The sequence below is a fragment of the Pygocentrus nattereri genome, chromosome 9, assembly GCF_015220715.1.
Source record: "Pygocentrus nattereri isolate fPygNat1 chromosome 9, fPygNat1.pri, whole genome shotgun sequence".
Lineage (NCBI taxonomy): Eukaryota > Metazoa > Chordata > Actinopteri > Characiformes > Serrasalmidae > Pygocentrus > Pygocentrus nattereri.
The window spans coordinates 13,840,074-13,857,666 of NC_051219.1; the positions used below are offsets into that span (position 1 = coordinate 13,840,074).

The following is a 17,593-nucleotide window of genomic DNA, read 5'->3' on the forward strand; positions in this document are numbered from 1 at the left end:
CAAATCCCCTACAGATAACATACTTCTGCACATCTTAATGCACAGTTAGTGTTTATTTGCTGATTTTAACATATTGGAAAAGTATAAAATATAAAAGGTGGCCTGTGCAAACATTAAGGCATATTTAATATTTAATGCTTCACATTATTCTGCAAAGCCGAGAGAGTGAAGGCTGAATATTTTCATTCTGCTGATAATGCCGCATCATGCACGGAGGAGAACGCTACAGATAACATCAGACACTCACATCAGATAACAGACACTCACACTGGTGGAACATGGAGGGGTGGACCATTGTAGCCAGAGAGAGAGAGCTGGACCATTTTAAGGCTCCCAGCTACAGATGGCTGTGGCATCACTGGAGAAAAAAATCACAATCGATAGGCCTTTTTGAAGCTTGTGAAAATAATAATAATAATAATAATTTGTAGATATTAGATATTGCCCAGTACTATTTATAACCATAAGTAACAAAAGCAAACGTTCAAAAATAAGAGTAGGCTCAAACCTGTCAATACAGAATGTAAACTGAATTCAAATGTGATTCATTATGTTACTACATAATTAATTATGTCTGTTTATATTTAAATAGTACACCTACACCATGTGGCCGAAGGTTCTGCTCCCTGCAGATAAAAAAGGCTCATTTTAGCTTGTAATGCAATGCAAAAGAAAAGTTGGGGGGTACAGAAGGAGGCTGTAATGATAGGTCTGGAGCTGAAGGTCACAGGTGGGGTCAAGCGAGCTCTGCTTCAATTATATATTGTCCGAATCTGCCGTCGTCACGGTGGCCATGGAAACGGAAATCGGAACTTGGAAACCCGAGAGTGCTGAAATGATCCTTCCCTTTTTGTGGAGCAATCAGAGTATGGGGACGGCAAAGTTTCTCTCAGTTCATCCAGACACCTGTGGAGTGCTCAATCACACGCCTCTAAAAGCATGAATCTTCTTGTGCTCTTGCTCTGCGTCCTCCTGGAGCTCCTTGCTGTCACCTGTAAGTACAGCTTTTAATTGCAGTTTAAAGAGAGTTTTAGGTGTGGCACCATTTTTAATGCACTTGACTTAAAGAAAGAGAAAAGATAGATAAATATAGATTTGAAGTGATCCAAGCACTCATGCACCAGGGTACTAGAACACAGCAAGGCAACAACAAGGGGTTCACCGGGAAATAACATCTTCTGTGTTGAATGGATAAAACTATGATAAATAATAATGTAATATTTGATGCTTTGTTTTTTTAGGTTCTTCTTAGTTTAATATTAAAATATCTAAGCATGTTTTAAAAGTTGTTTATAAAACGGATAATTCTAAAATCTGATTGGCTGAGCCAAGTTTGAGTAAATAATAATCAATATGCACACATAAGTCAAGTATAGAATTGATTAGAAAATTGTATTGCTTGTTTTTAAGGCATTACATGGCCTGGCCCCACAGTATAGTAGTATGGTCCATCCTTACTCCTCTGGCAGGTCCATTCAATCCACCAATAAATTATTGCTCACTGTTCCACTCTCTCGAATAAACTTTACTCAACCATTGCTTGGTTTAAAGCATTGACGTCAAAGTGGAGGCTAATGAAGAAGTGATAATGCTGAAAAAGAAGACATATAATGGAGATATTACTGCTTCTTTTTCTTTACTGTTACCATCACATTATTTGCTTGTTTTCCCTTTTATTAAGAACAGTTATAAAGCTCTATGCCTCTTATACAATCTTTTAAGTGCATTTTTCCCGCTTTCCTGTCCCTCCATGCCTTCTTTCCGGCTTGTTTTTGAGTTTCTTCAAAGTTTCTTTAAAGCACAGGCTGACATTTTGTCAGGGGTAAGATGTATTATACAAAAGCTATGTTTGTGCTGCCATTATTTATGAGCCGACGCTGTTGAGTTTAGTTTTCACTGACAGATGGTGGGCTCTTTCAAGGATAAAGATAAGCCTATTCCGGAGGCATTTTCAAGCATCAAGTGCATCCTCGGAAAACAGGATATTCTTAGGAAAGGAAAAGTGACAAGTTTGTACAGAAATCTGTCACATTATACTAAAGTAAAATGTTTTGCTGTCCATCAGTGATTTACTGATTTGATTTTGATGTACCGATAAGACAATATATATATATATATATATATATATATATATATATATATATATATATATATATACACTTGATGAGTATCATTAGTATAACAATGAACAACCACATGTATTATACAATTATTGAGAGCGTGCAAACAACAATCAACTGCATTTAATAACAAATGATAGGTAGTAACTGATTGGTCAGCCTATTCTGACGTCATCTTATTTTATTAATTATTAGTGCAAATTTTTTGCAAATGTTGAATTTAAAAATATGATGCTACAGTTTTGTCTTGTTCACAAAACCTCTGAAAAACTATTATTATTATTTTTTTATTATTATTATACAGTATTCAGATAACATTTGTGTATTGTGAAAAGGCTTATGTAGTATGAAAAAGAGAATGTCTATGTATATTTCAAGCCATTAGTTTTCCTATGATACATGTTAAATTATGATAAATTGTCTCATTGTGAAATACTAAGTTGTAATTATTACATATTATAAAATAGTGTCTCATGAAAATGTCTTTCAGTATTGTGATAATCCCTTAGAATATTTCACACAATTCAAGATGATATGAGACAGTTTATTAAAATTATTATAAACTGTTTTTTATGAGATACAAAGCCATAATTATTAAACAGTATGTTTTCACACACCTAATTAATTGTATTTTGTTAATATAAAAAACAATTTTAGAATTTGATGCCTGCAGCACACTCACACAAAGGTTGAGGCATGTTTACCACTGTGTTACATCAACTTTTCCCTTTAATTACACTTCTATATTTTTGGGAAATGAAGATACTGATTGTTGCAGTTTTGCAAGTAGATTTTTTTCTGTTCATGCTTGGAAAAAGACCATGTGCTCCACAGTCCGTTGTTGTCGTTGTCTGATTCTCCTCTTCGTTATACACAATACATTGACAGTGTAAATAGTACCTTTACACATATCACTGCTGCTGGAACAAAACCTTGTATCTCCAAAATGATAACTTTACAGGAGAAGGAAAACATACATTACTTTCAATGTAAGTCAATGGACCCAGACTTTTTGCCAAGTCATTTTTGGCCATTTATTTTGGTCCATCCTTCATGAAATTTACACACAATGTAAAGGCCAACATGCACTTTCAAATTATGTCAAAAACTGAAAATCGAAATAAAAAAATGGAGATATGAATTTTTGTTCCTACAACAGCGATCTGCAAGTCACCCATGTGGTTGGCACTGATGCCCATCCATTTTTCTCAAAAACAAGTTGAAATGTAGATTCAGATCATCTGAGATGAGATCAGGCCCAGAGAACTCAGTGACGTTTCTGCATGGAAACTGTACTTTCTCTGTGCATAGCAGAGTTTGAAGTTATATTTCTTGATGCAGCAACTGACCATGTTGAGTGACAATGGTTTTCAAAAGTACTCCTAAGCCCATGTGGCTATATTTTACACGGTAGCATGACGGTTTCTCATGCAGTGCCATCTGAGGGCTCGAAGCTCACACATATACAACAGTCTTTTCTGACCTTGCCCTACATGGACTGAGATTTCTGCAGATTCCCTGAATCTTTTCACAATATTATTTACTGTAGATGGTGGCATGGTGGCGTCGTGGGTAGCGCTGTCGCCTCACAGCAAGGAGGGCCTGGGTTCGATTCCCCGACCGGGGTCCTCTCTGTGTGGAGTTTGCATGTTCTCCCCGTGTCTGCGTGGGTTTCCTCCGGGTTCTCTGGTTTCCTCCCACAGTCCAAAAAAAAAGACATGCAGTCAGGCCAATTGTGTAAAATGATCAAATTCTAAGTCGCTCTGGATAAGAGCGTCAGCCAAATGCCGGTAATGTAATGCGAAAGATTTAAATTCTTTGCAAACCTGCAATGAGAAATGTTGTTTTTGAACTCTCTGACAATTCTCTCACGAAGTTTGGCACAAATTAATGAGCCACAACTCATCTTTGCTTGCAAAGACTGAGTCTTTGGTGGATGCCCCTTTTATAATCACAAGCCATATAACCATTTTCAGGCCGCTCCTCGAGGAAGCCCAGTATTACAGTATTATATGTAGTTAAAAAGCAACTTCTGGTTTGACCAATCAGTGCTCAGTAAATTGTGCTCATGATGTAATTTTTGATTCTAACAAGTCTCTGTGGCGGCTGTGAAGGTGTCAGGGAAAAATATGGACCCAAGAAATTCTTGTTACTTTTGATTGTTTTTATGTTTATTTGAATTAAGAATACGACTTTATTCTAATGTATATTGTGATAAACTCACTTTAGAGGTAAATTGTTTAAAAATTTGCTTAGATGCCTAAAACCTTCACGCAGTACTGTACATGTCCTAACCTTTCCAGAAATTGGGTTTGTATATTGGCCACTTATGTAGTATTAAAATACATAACCCCAGTGTACTGCATATTTCAGACTAGTCAATATCACATTGACTTTTATTCAGGCTGTTTTATTGTACAGTTTACACGTGAACTGAAATGTGACAGAATGGACAGACACTATTGTCCTTTGAAGAGAGCAGTTCACTTTCTTTGTGAGATAAGATATGCTGGCTCTCCATGTGATCTTGCAAAAAATTGCCATCTGATAGGACCTTCATGAGTGATTTGATCCTCATGAGGTTGCGGCCCTTTGCTTCTCTATTGCATAATGTGCATCAGTCTGGCTTGTATGCATTTTAAGTGGCAATCCAAGAACTCAGTCATACGCTGAGGTTGTATAGAGTTACTATAACTACAGCTTGTGTGCAAATGCATTGTCATAAGATTGATATCTTCAAGGGCAGGGAAGGTAGGGAGGCCTTACCACTTAAAGCTCCACGTTTGGTGGGGTTTCCATTTCTTTTATTCTAGCTTGTATTCTAGCTACAGTTGTCTGTGTATGGGAGCAATGAGGTGGGAAAATCACACCTCACACTTGGGGCACATTGTTTAGGACTGAGCTTTGTTTAGTATTAACTTACCATACTGGCAAAATTAGCAGCCAGAAAAGAACATGAGATGTTATATCACACCACTTCTCCTTTTCATGCTCGCTGAGGTCGAGATGTAGATTTTCATGCATGAATAAATATTATACTAAGCAACGTTCTCCAGAAATGATGAAATGATGATATCCAAATCGTTGTTTCATCATGCTTTTACCTTAAAAAAGGGGGCCCGAGTGTTATCCATGAAGTGGCTTGGCTGTAGGTTTTCATTCTCATCAAGCAAGAGAACACTGGACTTTACTTGTTTAATTAGTTGGTCTTTGAACAATTGATCAGGTGTGCTCCTGCTTTGTTGGAAGGAAAACCTGCAACCACACCATTAATCATTAATTGGCATTGTCTTTCATAGGCTATGTAGTTTTATCTATCACATTTTGACACTCTACTGTTTATAGTGGTCTGCCATGAGTTTGGCAGGTTTTTTTATCATACATTCATACATTTCATTCATACAATTAATTGAATTTACACTAATACATTTTAATATTGTGGAAAAGGTCATAGTGCATAGAAAAACGTCTCCATCAGGGCTGGCATTACTGTTACATGTACTCAGCACTGTCAACTACTTGTCAAGTATGGAAACTGGTTTCTACTAGAACTTCTTTTAAAACTTGTTTTAGTTTTAAGTAAATGTAAGCTAGATAGTAAATCAGATAAAAAATAAAGTGTCTTAGAATTATTATTTCATACATCATAATAATGTGGTGTACTGTATCCTATACTACTTATCTTAATGATAATATATATCATTATAGTTATGAAATGCTAAGCCATAGTGAGATGAGATACTATGAGACTGGATCTTAAAACTATGACAAATTGATATTGAGATACCTAATGAAAACAAATATGAGATAGTAGCTTAAAATGATTAATTACAATATATTAAGTCATAAATTGGAGATAGTATGGGTTAGTATTTTAAAAGGGTGACAAAATCTTATGAGATACTAAGTCATAAATATGAGATAGCATAGGTTAGTATCTTAATAAGATGACAAATGATCTAATTATCAAATACTAAGTCATGACCATGAGACCATATAGGTTAGTATTTCAAAATAATGACAAATTGAATAATTATGAGGTACTAAGTCATAATCATGAGATAGCATGAGTTAGTATATTGAATGATGACAAACTGTCTAATTATGAGATACTAAGTCATAAATATGAGGTAGTATGGGTTTGTATTTTAAAAGGGTGGCACATTGTCTACTTATGAGATACTAAGTCATAAATATGAGATCATATGGGTTAGTATTTCAAAATGATGACAAATTGATTAATTATGAGATACTACGTCATAATTGTGAGATAGTATGAGTTTCAAAATGATGAGCTATTGACTATTTATGTGATACTAAGTCATACATATGAGATAGTATGAGTTAGTATCTTAATATGATGACAAATTATTTAATTATCAAATACTACGTCATGACCATGAGATCATATGGGTTAATATTTCAAAATGATGACAAATTGACTAATTATGAGATACTAAGTCATAATCATGAGATAGCATGAGTTAGTATATTGAATGATGACAAATTGTCTAATTATGAGATACTACGTCATAATTATGAGATAGTATGAGTTTCAAAATGATGAGCTATTGTCTATGTGATAGTAAGCCATAAATATGAGATCATATGGGTTAGTATTTCAAAATGACATAATATAGTATCATGAAGGACTGTAATCTATTACAACTATAAAGCTCTGCCTTACCTTTGATCAGATTGGTCCGCACAGAAAAAGCTCATGATGTAGGGTACTCAGCACAAAGCACAGCAGTGCCATAAAAGACAAAGTTACCAGCATGCACAATGTCTCTCTCTCATTGAAAACAACAGAAAAGAAGTGCTTAAGTCTGCAAAAAAATGTGTCCTCATTTATGAGGACAATTATGAGATAGTGTCTCTAGATTATGACAAGTTGTCTTAATATGAGATACTTAAGTTATTATTGTGGCATACTATCTTCAAATGGTGGAAATTAGTAAGACTTAGTTAAGTTAGTTAGGGCCACTATCTAATTATATGTTAATTATACTAATTATGTAACAAATTATATAAAATATACATTATTTTACATTATATTATTTACTTAAGGGATGTGTGACCTTATGGTCTTACAATAAAGTGCCACAAAGTATTCTTTGAGCTATTCCACAGAAGAACCATTTTTGGTTCCTTAAAGAACCATGTTTGAAAAAAGATACAAAGGTTCTAGACAAGTTCTTCCTTGATCCTTTACATTATGCAGAGCTTCTTTGAGCTTTAAAAAGCTTTCTCACACACAGGCCTCTCATTTGTGGAGTCAACACAATTTGGAGTCAACTTGCTAACGGAGTCAATTTGCCTTTGACAATAGCGGCTGAGTGAAGTGTATTATGTTCTCTGCCTCCCTGTGTGTTTCGCAGGTCAGCAGCTGATACAGGGCCGGATAATAGGTGGCTATGCTCCTGCTCCGTACTCCATCAAGTACATTGTGTCCATCCAGAGTGTTGTGGGACAGCACTTTTGTGGAGGCACTTTAATTAACAAGTACTGGGTGCTGACCGCTGCACACTGCAATATAGGGTAAGCTTCCTGCACGGGCCTCATTCAGACACACTTATGTAAAGTTTCACTCTTATATAACTGTTTTTGACCAAGAAGAACTTTTGGATATTTTGACCTATTTTTCCAACAATTTAGTGTTTTTATGGATCTGCAAAAAAAAAAATCAATGTCTTCACACACAGGCACTCTCAAAATGGCACTAGACAGCAAAAAGAGAGGCGCGGTAAAGAAATAGGTCATGCTGGTGTTTGTGCTGAGAGTTTTTGGTAGATGAGAAAGGTATCGCATTGTAAGGATTGAGACAGTTTGAGTGGCTTGGAACAAATGCTGGAAAGTGATACAAGCCAAAACATACAAATCACACAAAGAGAGAACAAGGCAAGGCGTGCATATCTGAAGGATCTAAACACGGGAGTGTTGACTCGAGTCACAGGTTTGATCACTTGAGTCTTAACAAAATCAATAAAGACTTGTGGCTGAACTTGAGCTTTATGACTCTGAAACACTCAAGACCCAAAGTGGAAGAAATGTGGTTCCCGGCATAGGCCTGCCTGAACTGCATCTGATGTAAAATTGATATACAGCAATGTCGTCAAATGTCTGTTACTGTGCTTACACAGTAAAAATGATTGAATGTTTTAACTTAAAAAAGTAAACAACCTGGCTGAAATTCATTGAATGTCTAAAAGTTAACAGAACAATATCTATTTTACATTATGTTAACTTCTTATTTGAAGTTTAATGAAAAAAAATTTAAGGCTTGGTTAGTTTTTTTTTTAAGTTAAAACATTGAATCATTATTTAGAGTATATACTTGGCTTATAGTTACACAAAGAATAGAGAGTTATAGCATTATAATTTACATTTTCTGTTACCATCAGAAATGAAAGTTCTGTTATAAACCTTTTACTAATAGGACTTACCCTGTTACATAGCTCTGAAGAGTTACAGCTCTGAAAATACACTTGTGCAATTACATGATTTGCTACACACATGTATTTGCTTTACTACTGTAATCCATTTGTGGAATTAAAAAACATAAGTAAACAGCCCATAAGTAAACACAGTTTATGTCAGGCTTGTAAGACCTTTTTTAGCATAGAGTACCAGCACTCAGTCTCTTTAAAAGAGACCATTCACAACCAGACACAGAGACAAAAACTTTAGGGATAACTTGATACTTGTGGGGTAACAAACAAGACACAGATAACAATAATAACAATATACTAGAAGGGAGACCACAGAGGGCAGAGCCAGGAAAGAGAAACCATGGTATTTAGGAAATTCACACTAACCAAGCAACTCACAGACACTAAGGCTTCCACAGCAGCAGAAAATGAAAATATATCTATACATACATACTGCATGGACAAAAGTACTGGGAAACCTGCACATTATACCCACAGGAGATCTCAATCTAAATCCATAGGCAATAATATGGAGTTGGTTCCCCTGCCTGTAACCATAAGAGCTTCCAGAAAAGGGCCTTCCCCAAACTGTTCCCACAAAGCTGGAAGCTCACAACTGCCCAAAATGTCATGGTATGATGAAGCATTAAGATTTCCCTTCACTGGAACTAAGGGACCTAGGCCAACCCCATAGCATTATCCCTCCTCCACCAAACTTTACAGTTGGCGCAATGCAGTCAGGCACATAATGTTCTCCTGACATTCGCCAGACCCAGACTCGTCCATCAGACTGCCAGATAGAGAAGCGTGATTCATCATTCCACAGAATGTCCACTGTTTCAGAGTCCAGTGGCGGTGTGCTTTACACAAAAGGATAAATGTTTATTGACCATTTATATCTTACCTTTGATGAAAAATGACAATGAATATATTTAAGTATAAATGTTTGGAGTTGTCATTCACAATGTGGCTGCTAGATCTCAGTAGGCAAAGAATTCCACAATTTCAAACTATAAAAACAGGCAGCTGCTATGACACTTTTCATATACAACACTGCAGGAATTTTACAGCAACATCATATGTGAAGCCACTGAGTGGTCAATATCCACCACAGTGTTCTCCTCTGTCTGACCATATTGCGTGTGCGTTGTTTCTAGTGCTGGAAACATGAGGATCGTAGCTGGAGATTACTCTCTAGGAACATATGAAGGCACAGAGCAGTACCGCACACCACACTCCCTAATACCTCACCCGCAGTACAACAAAACCACCAACAATGCAGACATCATGCTCATTAAGGTAAGCAACAATGTACTGCCACCTTTATTAGGGTGAATAACACCACACTGTAACTGTGGTTAGGGTAAGAGACAGCTTAGACATGCTAAGCTGCTCAAAGTAAGCCAGTGAAATCAATACTGTGCTGTGGCATGGCCTAATTACTGTAGTCATTAGCTGCAATCAGTGGTCACTGATACTCTTTACACATGCAAAGTGCATTCAGGGATTCCTCATCTGAACCCAAAGGATTTTTCATCAGTGACTTCACAAAGCAAATCCCCTGTTGAGTGAATAGAGGACTTTCTTAAAAAGGAATGCAAAAATGATGTGTGCATTAACAAAATGTGTGTGTGTGTGTGTGTGTGTGTGTGTATGTGTGTATATCACAATTAATTGATTAATCTTTTATTATAATTTGCTTTCTCAATTCATCATTCAAGTTCAAGTACAGCACTGTGCAAAAAAACACCTTTCATTTACTTTCTTGACAGTCAAAATGGCTATTAATTTATATATTTAACAGAAAAATTACAGCAAACATTAATAAGAAGTAAATACATCAGTGTTTCAGCACATTAACTTTATTACAGCAGCTATTCTTATGTGTGACTTTCAGTTTTTCAAAGAAATCTGCAGGGATATTTTTCCACACCTCCAAAGTTCAGTCTTAGAAGTTGGTGACACTTTCTGACTCTCACAATCCAAAAAATCCCAAACATATTCAGTGATGTTGAGACCTGGGCTGTCAGTTTCAGCTTCTTGACAGCTACACATCCTTTCAGACTCATAGCTTTGAGTTGGATGGCCAGAAACATCTGTGGATTTTTTCAGATCTGCAGCAAGAGTGGAGTTTGATTTCCTCCTCTCTCTCAAAGATGAAAGCTTTAAGTACTGTTTATCTGACAGGGAAGGTTTTGGTGGTCTACCAGGTCTGGCATAGTTGCTAAAAATGATGGTTTCCAGCTTTCAGTTTTGAAAACTTCACATTTGTTCCTTTGACTTTTCCATTCTTTTTGCAAATGGATTAAAATCTCCTCTGGAGAATGTATAATCTGTATTTAATTGACATTATTTCCTGGATATTAAATAAATGGTAGGTGGTCTCTGACTTTTGCACAGTACTGTATGTATATATAGTTAAGTCTTTATAAAGCAACCTTGGTGGTTATTGTTCAGTTACCTTTTATTGATTGGATTTTTTTGAACTCAAAATAATTGGTAGTGTACTCAGTAAGGCAGCCACAATCTATCTTCATAAAAATGACATGAATCGCCTACATTTAAAATTCTTTCATTTGCCCAAACTGAATTTTGCAGGGTGAAGACGGTACATTGGGGTTTAAAATGATGTAGGTGTACTGTGTCTCTAAATGGATGTTTGAGTTAAATGCACTGAAGAGCTCCCAATGCAATTTCAAGATAATGAAAGTAAACCCTATTATGACAGGAGTTTAGAGAACTGGGCCACTACAAGACAATTCTCATTACCGCAGTCAGTGTTTTGATAGCAGCTTTTTGACAGCCAGTGCTCTGTGGTGGTTTTGATGTTTATAAGAAAGTGGTCTGAATGTTTAAAAGAAAGTGGCCTTTCAAACTCCAGCAACAGGGAGTTTATCAGTCCACTGAAAGAAAATGCCAGAACACCGACATCTCAAGGAATTATTGATTTTCCAGGAAAACAAAAGTCTGTCCAATTCAGTTACATTTAGTGGGGGAAAAATAAGAGGAAAGAATTGGCAGAAATTCACCTAGAATCTTTATTCTGCTATGATACACATCTAGCAGCTCATTTGCATGTTCAGTAGACTCTGCTAGTTCAATTAAGGTTCACACAAAACTGCAGCGGGTGGTGTCCTTAAAAGTTACCCCACTTAGTTTTCTACTTCTGAACAATGCATTTTGCTTTCCTTTTAATGTCACTTATATAACTTAATAACCGTAAATTGCCGGCGACCCAAAGAAGCAGCTCGCCTCATTAGTGGGAGTTGAAAACAAGAGAGATGTTTGTGCTGCTGGTGTTTGGCATTTTTGCAGCTCTAAACTTAGACCTAGACTTGATGCTGAGAGAAACAGTACAGTACCAACATAAATGTTCGATGAAAGAATGCGTTGTTCTTTCAATTATAAACCCAATTCCAAAAATCTTGTGACAGTACGCAAAAGCAAATAAAAACAGAGCAGTGATTTATTTATTGACTTGTATTTGAACCAAAACAGTACAAAGACAAGATTCATAATGTTTTATCTTATCAACTTCATTATTGTTTATTGGCAAATATATGCTTATTCTCAAGCTGATGCCTGCAACACATTCTAAAAAACAGGTCAATAGCAATTTAATGCTAGGAACATTGTAAAATGGAAGTTAAGTTTGTACAATGCACAATGCAAGCCATATGTCAACAATGCCCAGAAACACCGCCAATTTTAAAACAAGGATTTTCTTTTCTTTTTCTTTCTGTATTATTGTTCTGTAAAGTTGCTCTGTGACAACACCTGTTGTAAAAAGCACTATATAAATAAACGTTGCTTGCTTGACAACTTCTCTGGGCTATAGCTTGTCTCAAAAGTGACTGATACACAGTAGAAACACGTCACATGATCTTACAAGTCAACAGTTCAAACCATCCAGACTGTTACCAGCATGAAGTTCAAAAGCCACATTTTATCATAGTATGGGGTGGTATCTGTGGGTAAACTGCACATCTATGAAGGCACTATTAACACTGAACACATTTTGGAGCAATATATGCTGCGTTCTCTTTTTCAGGAACACCCAAAACTTATGTCAACATGACAACACCAAGCCACATTCTGCACGTATTACAAAAGCAAGGCCTGTGTGCATTTCAGACCTGTCGCCCATTGGGAATGTGTGCAAAATACAACAATGAAGGACCTGCACAGTTGCACATCTGAAAACCCTTACAACAGAAAAATGGCAAAAAAGTAAAGCTCATAAAGTTGCCTTTAGCTGTTAATCCAGAATCACATCTTCTTTTATAGAAAAATGGTGTTGATATTAGAAAAATGACACATCTAAAAAAAATTATAGCATCTTAAAATAAAACTTTGTAGAAATTAGATTTTAACATGGAATCCATTGCTCACTGGTAAGAATTAAAGCTTGTTTATCGTAATTGTACTAACAATTTTTACTAACGTGAACTAACGTGCCATTTTTTCCATGCAATAAAAATTTTACTGACACGATGTTAATTCAGTACTATGGTAAGCCATTTAGTTTTCCTAATTTTTCCTTATTTTGTCCCAATTTTCTTGATCTCAGGAATCAAATGTCAAATAACAAAAATTCTCTAGTAAAATTTTTAACTAGTAAAAATGTTATTTTCCAGGTGTACATTGAATTTTTTAAAAAAAGCAATTGTAAATTCAAATAGGATTACCAGCCAAAACTGCTTGCATTGAAATGAACTTAAACATGTAATTAGAATCTCAACATGACACATTACTCTTCACTTATTTAGATTGCAAGCTAAACCGACTTTCCACAGATAGGGGGATTCACTAAACACTGCAGGAAGAAGAAGCTGTTTTAAATTCAGTGCTGATTAAATATACCGATCTAAAATCCAGCTCAAGCAAGTCTTCCTCCGCATGTTCTCCTACAACAGCAGGTAGAAGGTTTATCAGGGAAAATTTAATTACATATGTACACTGGAAGAATATGAAGTAACCAAAAGTGTGTACAAAAACAAGACTAAACAACAATTATATGAAACTTTCTGTGCATATGCTGTGCATTTGAACATACATGGACAGTGAAGCCACTCCATCAGTTGAATGCATGTTGTTTCATGCTGTGCATGTGGACAAAACCTTGTTGCTTCTCTTTTGTGCAGCTGCAGACGCCAGTGGTTCTGAACAACTATGTGTCCACTGCTCCACTGCCCCGCCAGGGGGCTACTCTGCCCGAGGGGCGAGTGTGCAGAGTGTCCGGATGGGGGTTCACCACTCCCACCGGAGGAATCCCAACATCTCTCCGCACCGTCACGCTGCCCATAGTGTCCAACTCCAGATGCAACAGCACTGACTCCTTCAACGGCACCATTACAGACAGCATGATCTGTGCCGGCTACGCTGCAGGAGGGAAGGATGCATGCAGTGTAAGCTACACAGCTACTACAGTATCTCAAGAATAAAGCATTAAAATAAATACTTCACTCTAAAATTGCTTATGATTAGTGTACAGAGGAGCATCTCGCCAGACGCTAAATGACCAATTAGCAAAGCTTTTTTTTCCACTCAGGAATCTGTGCTTTGCCAACAAATGCATTCTTTCATTGGTTAGACAAGCTGTACAAAGCATTGACAAGTTCCCATTAAATGTTCATCCCAATAATGTTACACTCTAGTGTGCATCTCTTATCTTAGCATAAATTTTTCATGTAATCTTGACTTTTAGGGATGAACATCCCTAATACATTTAGCTTATAATCCAACTTTAAGAAAAAAAAAAATATGACTATATTTTGCCTCAAGCTACACAAAGGGAGCTAGAAGAAAAACACAACCATGTTAATAGAATGTAGATTGAACGTAAATGCAACTCACAGTGTAACTGAATATATAATTATATAATAACATAATAAAACGTCAATTACTCTCAAATTATTAAATAAATGAATCAAGATGAACTACAGAAGCCTATGTGATTAATCATGATTAACCATTTTAATAATTTGACAGCCCTAGTAACTAATCACATCTGTCTTATTGCTCAAGTTTGACCCTAAAGATAGAGATTTTCCATTTCAAAAGCAGTGCATTTTGTTCTAGCTATATGAATGGACAAAATACACTTCACCAAAATGTATGTAACACTCAGTTCACCTTAAACCTGAATATAAAATTGCGAATGCAGAGTGAACATGAAAATAAGACGAACAGCTTCTAATTCTAATCTCCAGTGAGAGCAACAGTGGCTGCATGTTCCACTTTGCTGTTGCTTTTGTTAGTTTGCTGTTGGTTATCCATAGTTCTCTTATGAGCTCTGCCTAGTATAGTCTGCTAATGTGTCTTTCATTGCTAATGTTATTGATATTAACTGATATTGCCGGCATCAGCAGTGCACTTTGCTTGTAAACATATTTCATGGTTAACAAATTCACAACACATCAGTAGCTGGAAATAACTTTAAACTTTAGTTAAAGCAAAGTTTCACTACCAGATTTAAACCAGAAACATATATCTACATATGTGCGAAAATGCACATCAGCCTCCCCAATCTGGACTACACATGTGCAGGAATGTTGAAAAATGCTATTGGAAATATTATAATTTTGCTGCACATGCATAGTCCAAATCTGGACTACCGAGAAGTAGTGGAGCAGATCTTTATGGCCGAAAGCTCAACTCCATATCACACTAAAGACTAAAGAAAGTAGCACTTATTAAGGTTATTAAGGTTTAAGCATTAGAAAACCATAGTGCCTTGAAGACCACAACTAGCAAAAAGACACTCTATTTCTATATTGATATAACTTGCTAATCTACGGTGGTAAGGTGTATACGTTGTCTATTTCATAAACCAGGCCTACTACCCACCCCCTTTTCTGATTGGTTATCACCTGAAAAGTGACACAAAGCAGAGCTTTTCCAGCAGAAAAATGAGCAAAATCGCATTTGAAAAATGAGTTTAGCTGCTGTGAGTGGAGCGCATTGAATCAGCATGCTGCCATAGGATATAATGGCCTTTTGAGTGGAATACACTTGCCATCTGAGTGCAGCTTAATGCTGTAATCCAGCTATTGCGAAACATAATGGTATTTGTAGTATTTAAGGTTACAATCTTCAGAATGAAAAAAAAAATAGGTTTCTTAATTAACTTCCAGACAGCCTGAATTATTTGAAAGATGTCAAACAGTAAAAAGGTGTGGCACCCCATTAATTAGGGTGAAATGACCAATTAAACTGAGCATAATTACTCAGGTTTTATTCTGCATGGGTGAACATAAAGCTCGTTTCATCATGTACACTGTGCACTGATTTCAACACTTGAGTTCACCCTGTAATAATAAGGCTACTTAAGTTGATTGCGCCAGAGCTTTAATATGTCGTTCCTCTCTGCAGGGGGACTCTGGGGGTCCACTGGTGTGTGAGGGCCGAGTGTACGGGATAGTCTCCTGGGGCAACAGCTGTGCAGATCCTCAGTATCCTGGAGTCTACACCGCTGTGGCCAAGCTCCGCAAGTGGATAGACGACACCATATTTAGCTTTTATGGAAACTGCTTGAGGAATTAGACTGTAGTGTTAAACACCTGCACAACCTCAACACCTGCGTAACCTCAACAGCTCAGTTACCTTGAACTTGAAAGCACATGAAAATGCATGCCAAAATCAATGCTAATGATATAAATCTTCCTGTTATGTTAATACATTAAAGTTGTAAAGAGTAAGTTATGATATGTTAAAAAATAGAAACCAGGATAAGGCTGAGTTCACATTACAAGCCTCACTGCTCAAATCCTTCTAATTCGTGTAGGTAACGAACCTGCGTACTGAATCAACCTGCATGTACACATTATAGTCAGTAATGTCACATGATTGAATGATGTGCCTCACAAACAACAAATAAACTAACCAGCAAAACAAGCCTTCATCTCAGCAGCTATTAGCTGTTCTTTATTAGAGGAAGATGAAGGTGAAAAAGGGGTCAGATACATTTACTGCAGAGTTTACTGGCACTAACTTCATGTTAGAAACAGCTGCGATGGGAACACTGAAGGATGGCGCATGTGCAGTGTGAAAACACATGAATTCTGACCTGAGTGTTCTCATTAAGGTTGCTTGGCCACCAATCTGACATGCATCCGATCTAGGACCACATATGAAAGATTACGTTCACATTGCCAGGCTGAAGTGGCACAAATCCGATTTCTTGCCCTAGTATGACAGAGCTGATGTTTCAGAGCAAATTTGATCTTTTCAATCAGTTTTGAGCATCTCAAGGTCACATGGCCACGAATTGGATGTAATGTATCCGATCAAGGACCACACATGAAAGTGGCTCAGGTCAGATTTGAAAAGATCAGATTTGCGTGTGGACACAGACCTGAAAACATCAGATCTGAGTCACATTAGGGAAAAAATCTGATTTGTGCCACTTCCATCTGGTAATGTGAACGTAGCCTTTCATGAGCAGTCCTAGATTGGATACATATGCTGTTCATGGCTATGTGAACCTAATGGCTATGTTCACATTACCAGGCTGAAGTGGCACAATCTGATTTGTTGCTCTAACGTGAAACAAATTTGATCTAGATTGGATACATATGCAGCCCATGGCTATCCAAACTTAATGACTACGTTCACATTACTAGGTTGAAGTGACACAAATCCGAATGTTGCCCTAATATGACAAATCTGATCTTTTCAAATCAGATCCGAGCCATTTTCATATGTGGTCCTAGATTGGATGCATATCTGATTCATGGCTATGCAACCTCAGTGAGAATGCTCAGTTTGGAATTCATGTGTGGTTTTTTCACTGCACGTGTGCCATCATTCAGCATTAACGTAGCAACAGCACTAAGCTTGACATCAGTGCCAGTAAAGGCTGCATCTTTGTCTCATTCTACCTTGTTTGTTCATGACACAAGGTTCATTCATGTGATGTTATTGATTCGGATGTGCACATGTGGGCCATTTCAGGATGCAGATTCTTTCACATTAATGAGAGATTTGAGTCACTTACCTATACGAATGTGAACCATAGAGCCAGAAAGATCAGATCTGAAC

At 36.8% G+C, this 17,593-nt stretch overlaps 1 protein-coding gene across 1 annotated transcript; it reads left to right on the top strand.

Moving 5' to 3' along the window:
* The first annotated feature begins 916 nt into the window (after window positions 1–916).
* Window positions 917–16,701, top strand: LOC108433355 (trypsin). The gene is made up of 5 exons (XM_017707860.2): window positions 917–994; window positions 7,502–7,661; window positions 9,709–9,850; window positions 13,696–13,959; window positions 15,926–16,701. The coding sequence occupies exons 1-5, from the start codon at window positions 940–942 to the stop codon at window positions 16,094–16,096; spliced, it is 792 nt and encodes a 263-aa protein (XP_017563349.1). The 5' UTR covers window positions 917–939; the 3' UTR covers window positions 16,097–16,701.
* The last annotated feature ends 892 nt before the right edge of the window (window positions 16,702–17,593 follow it).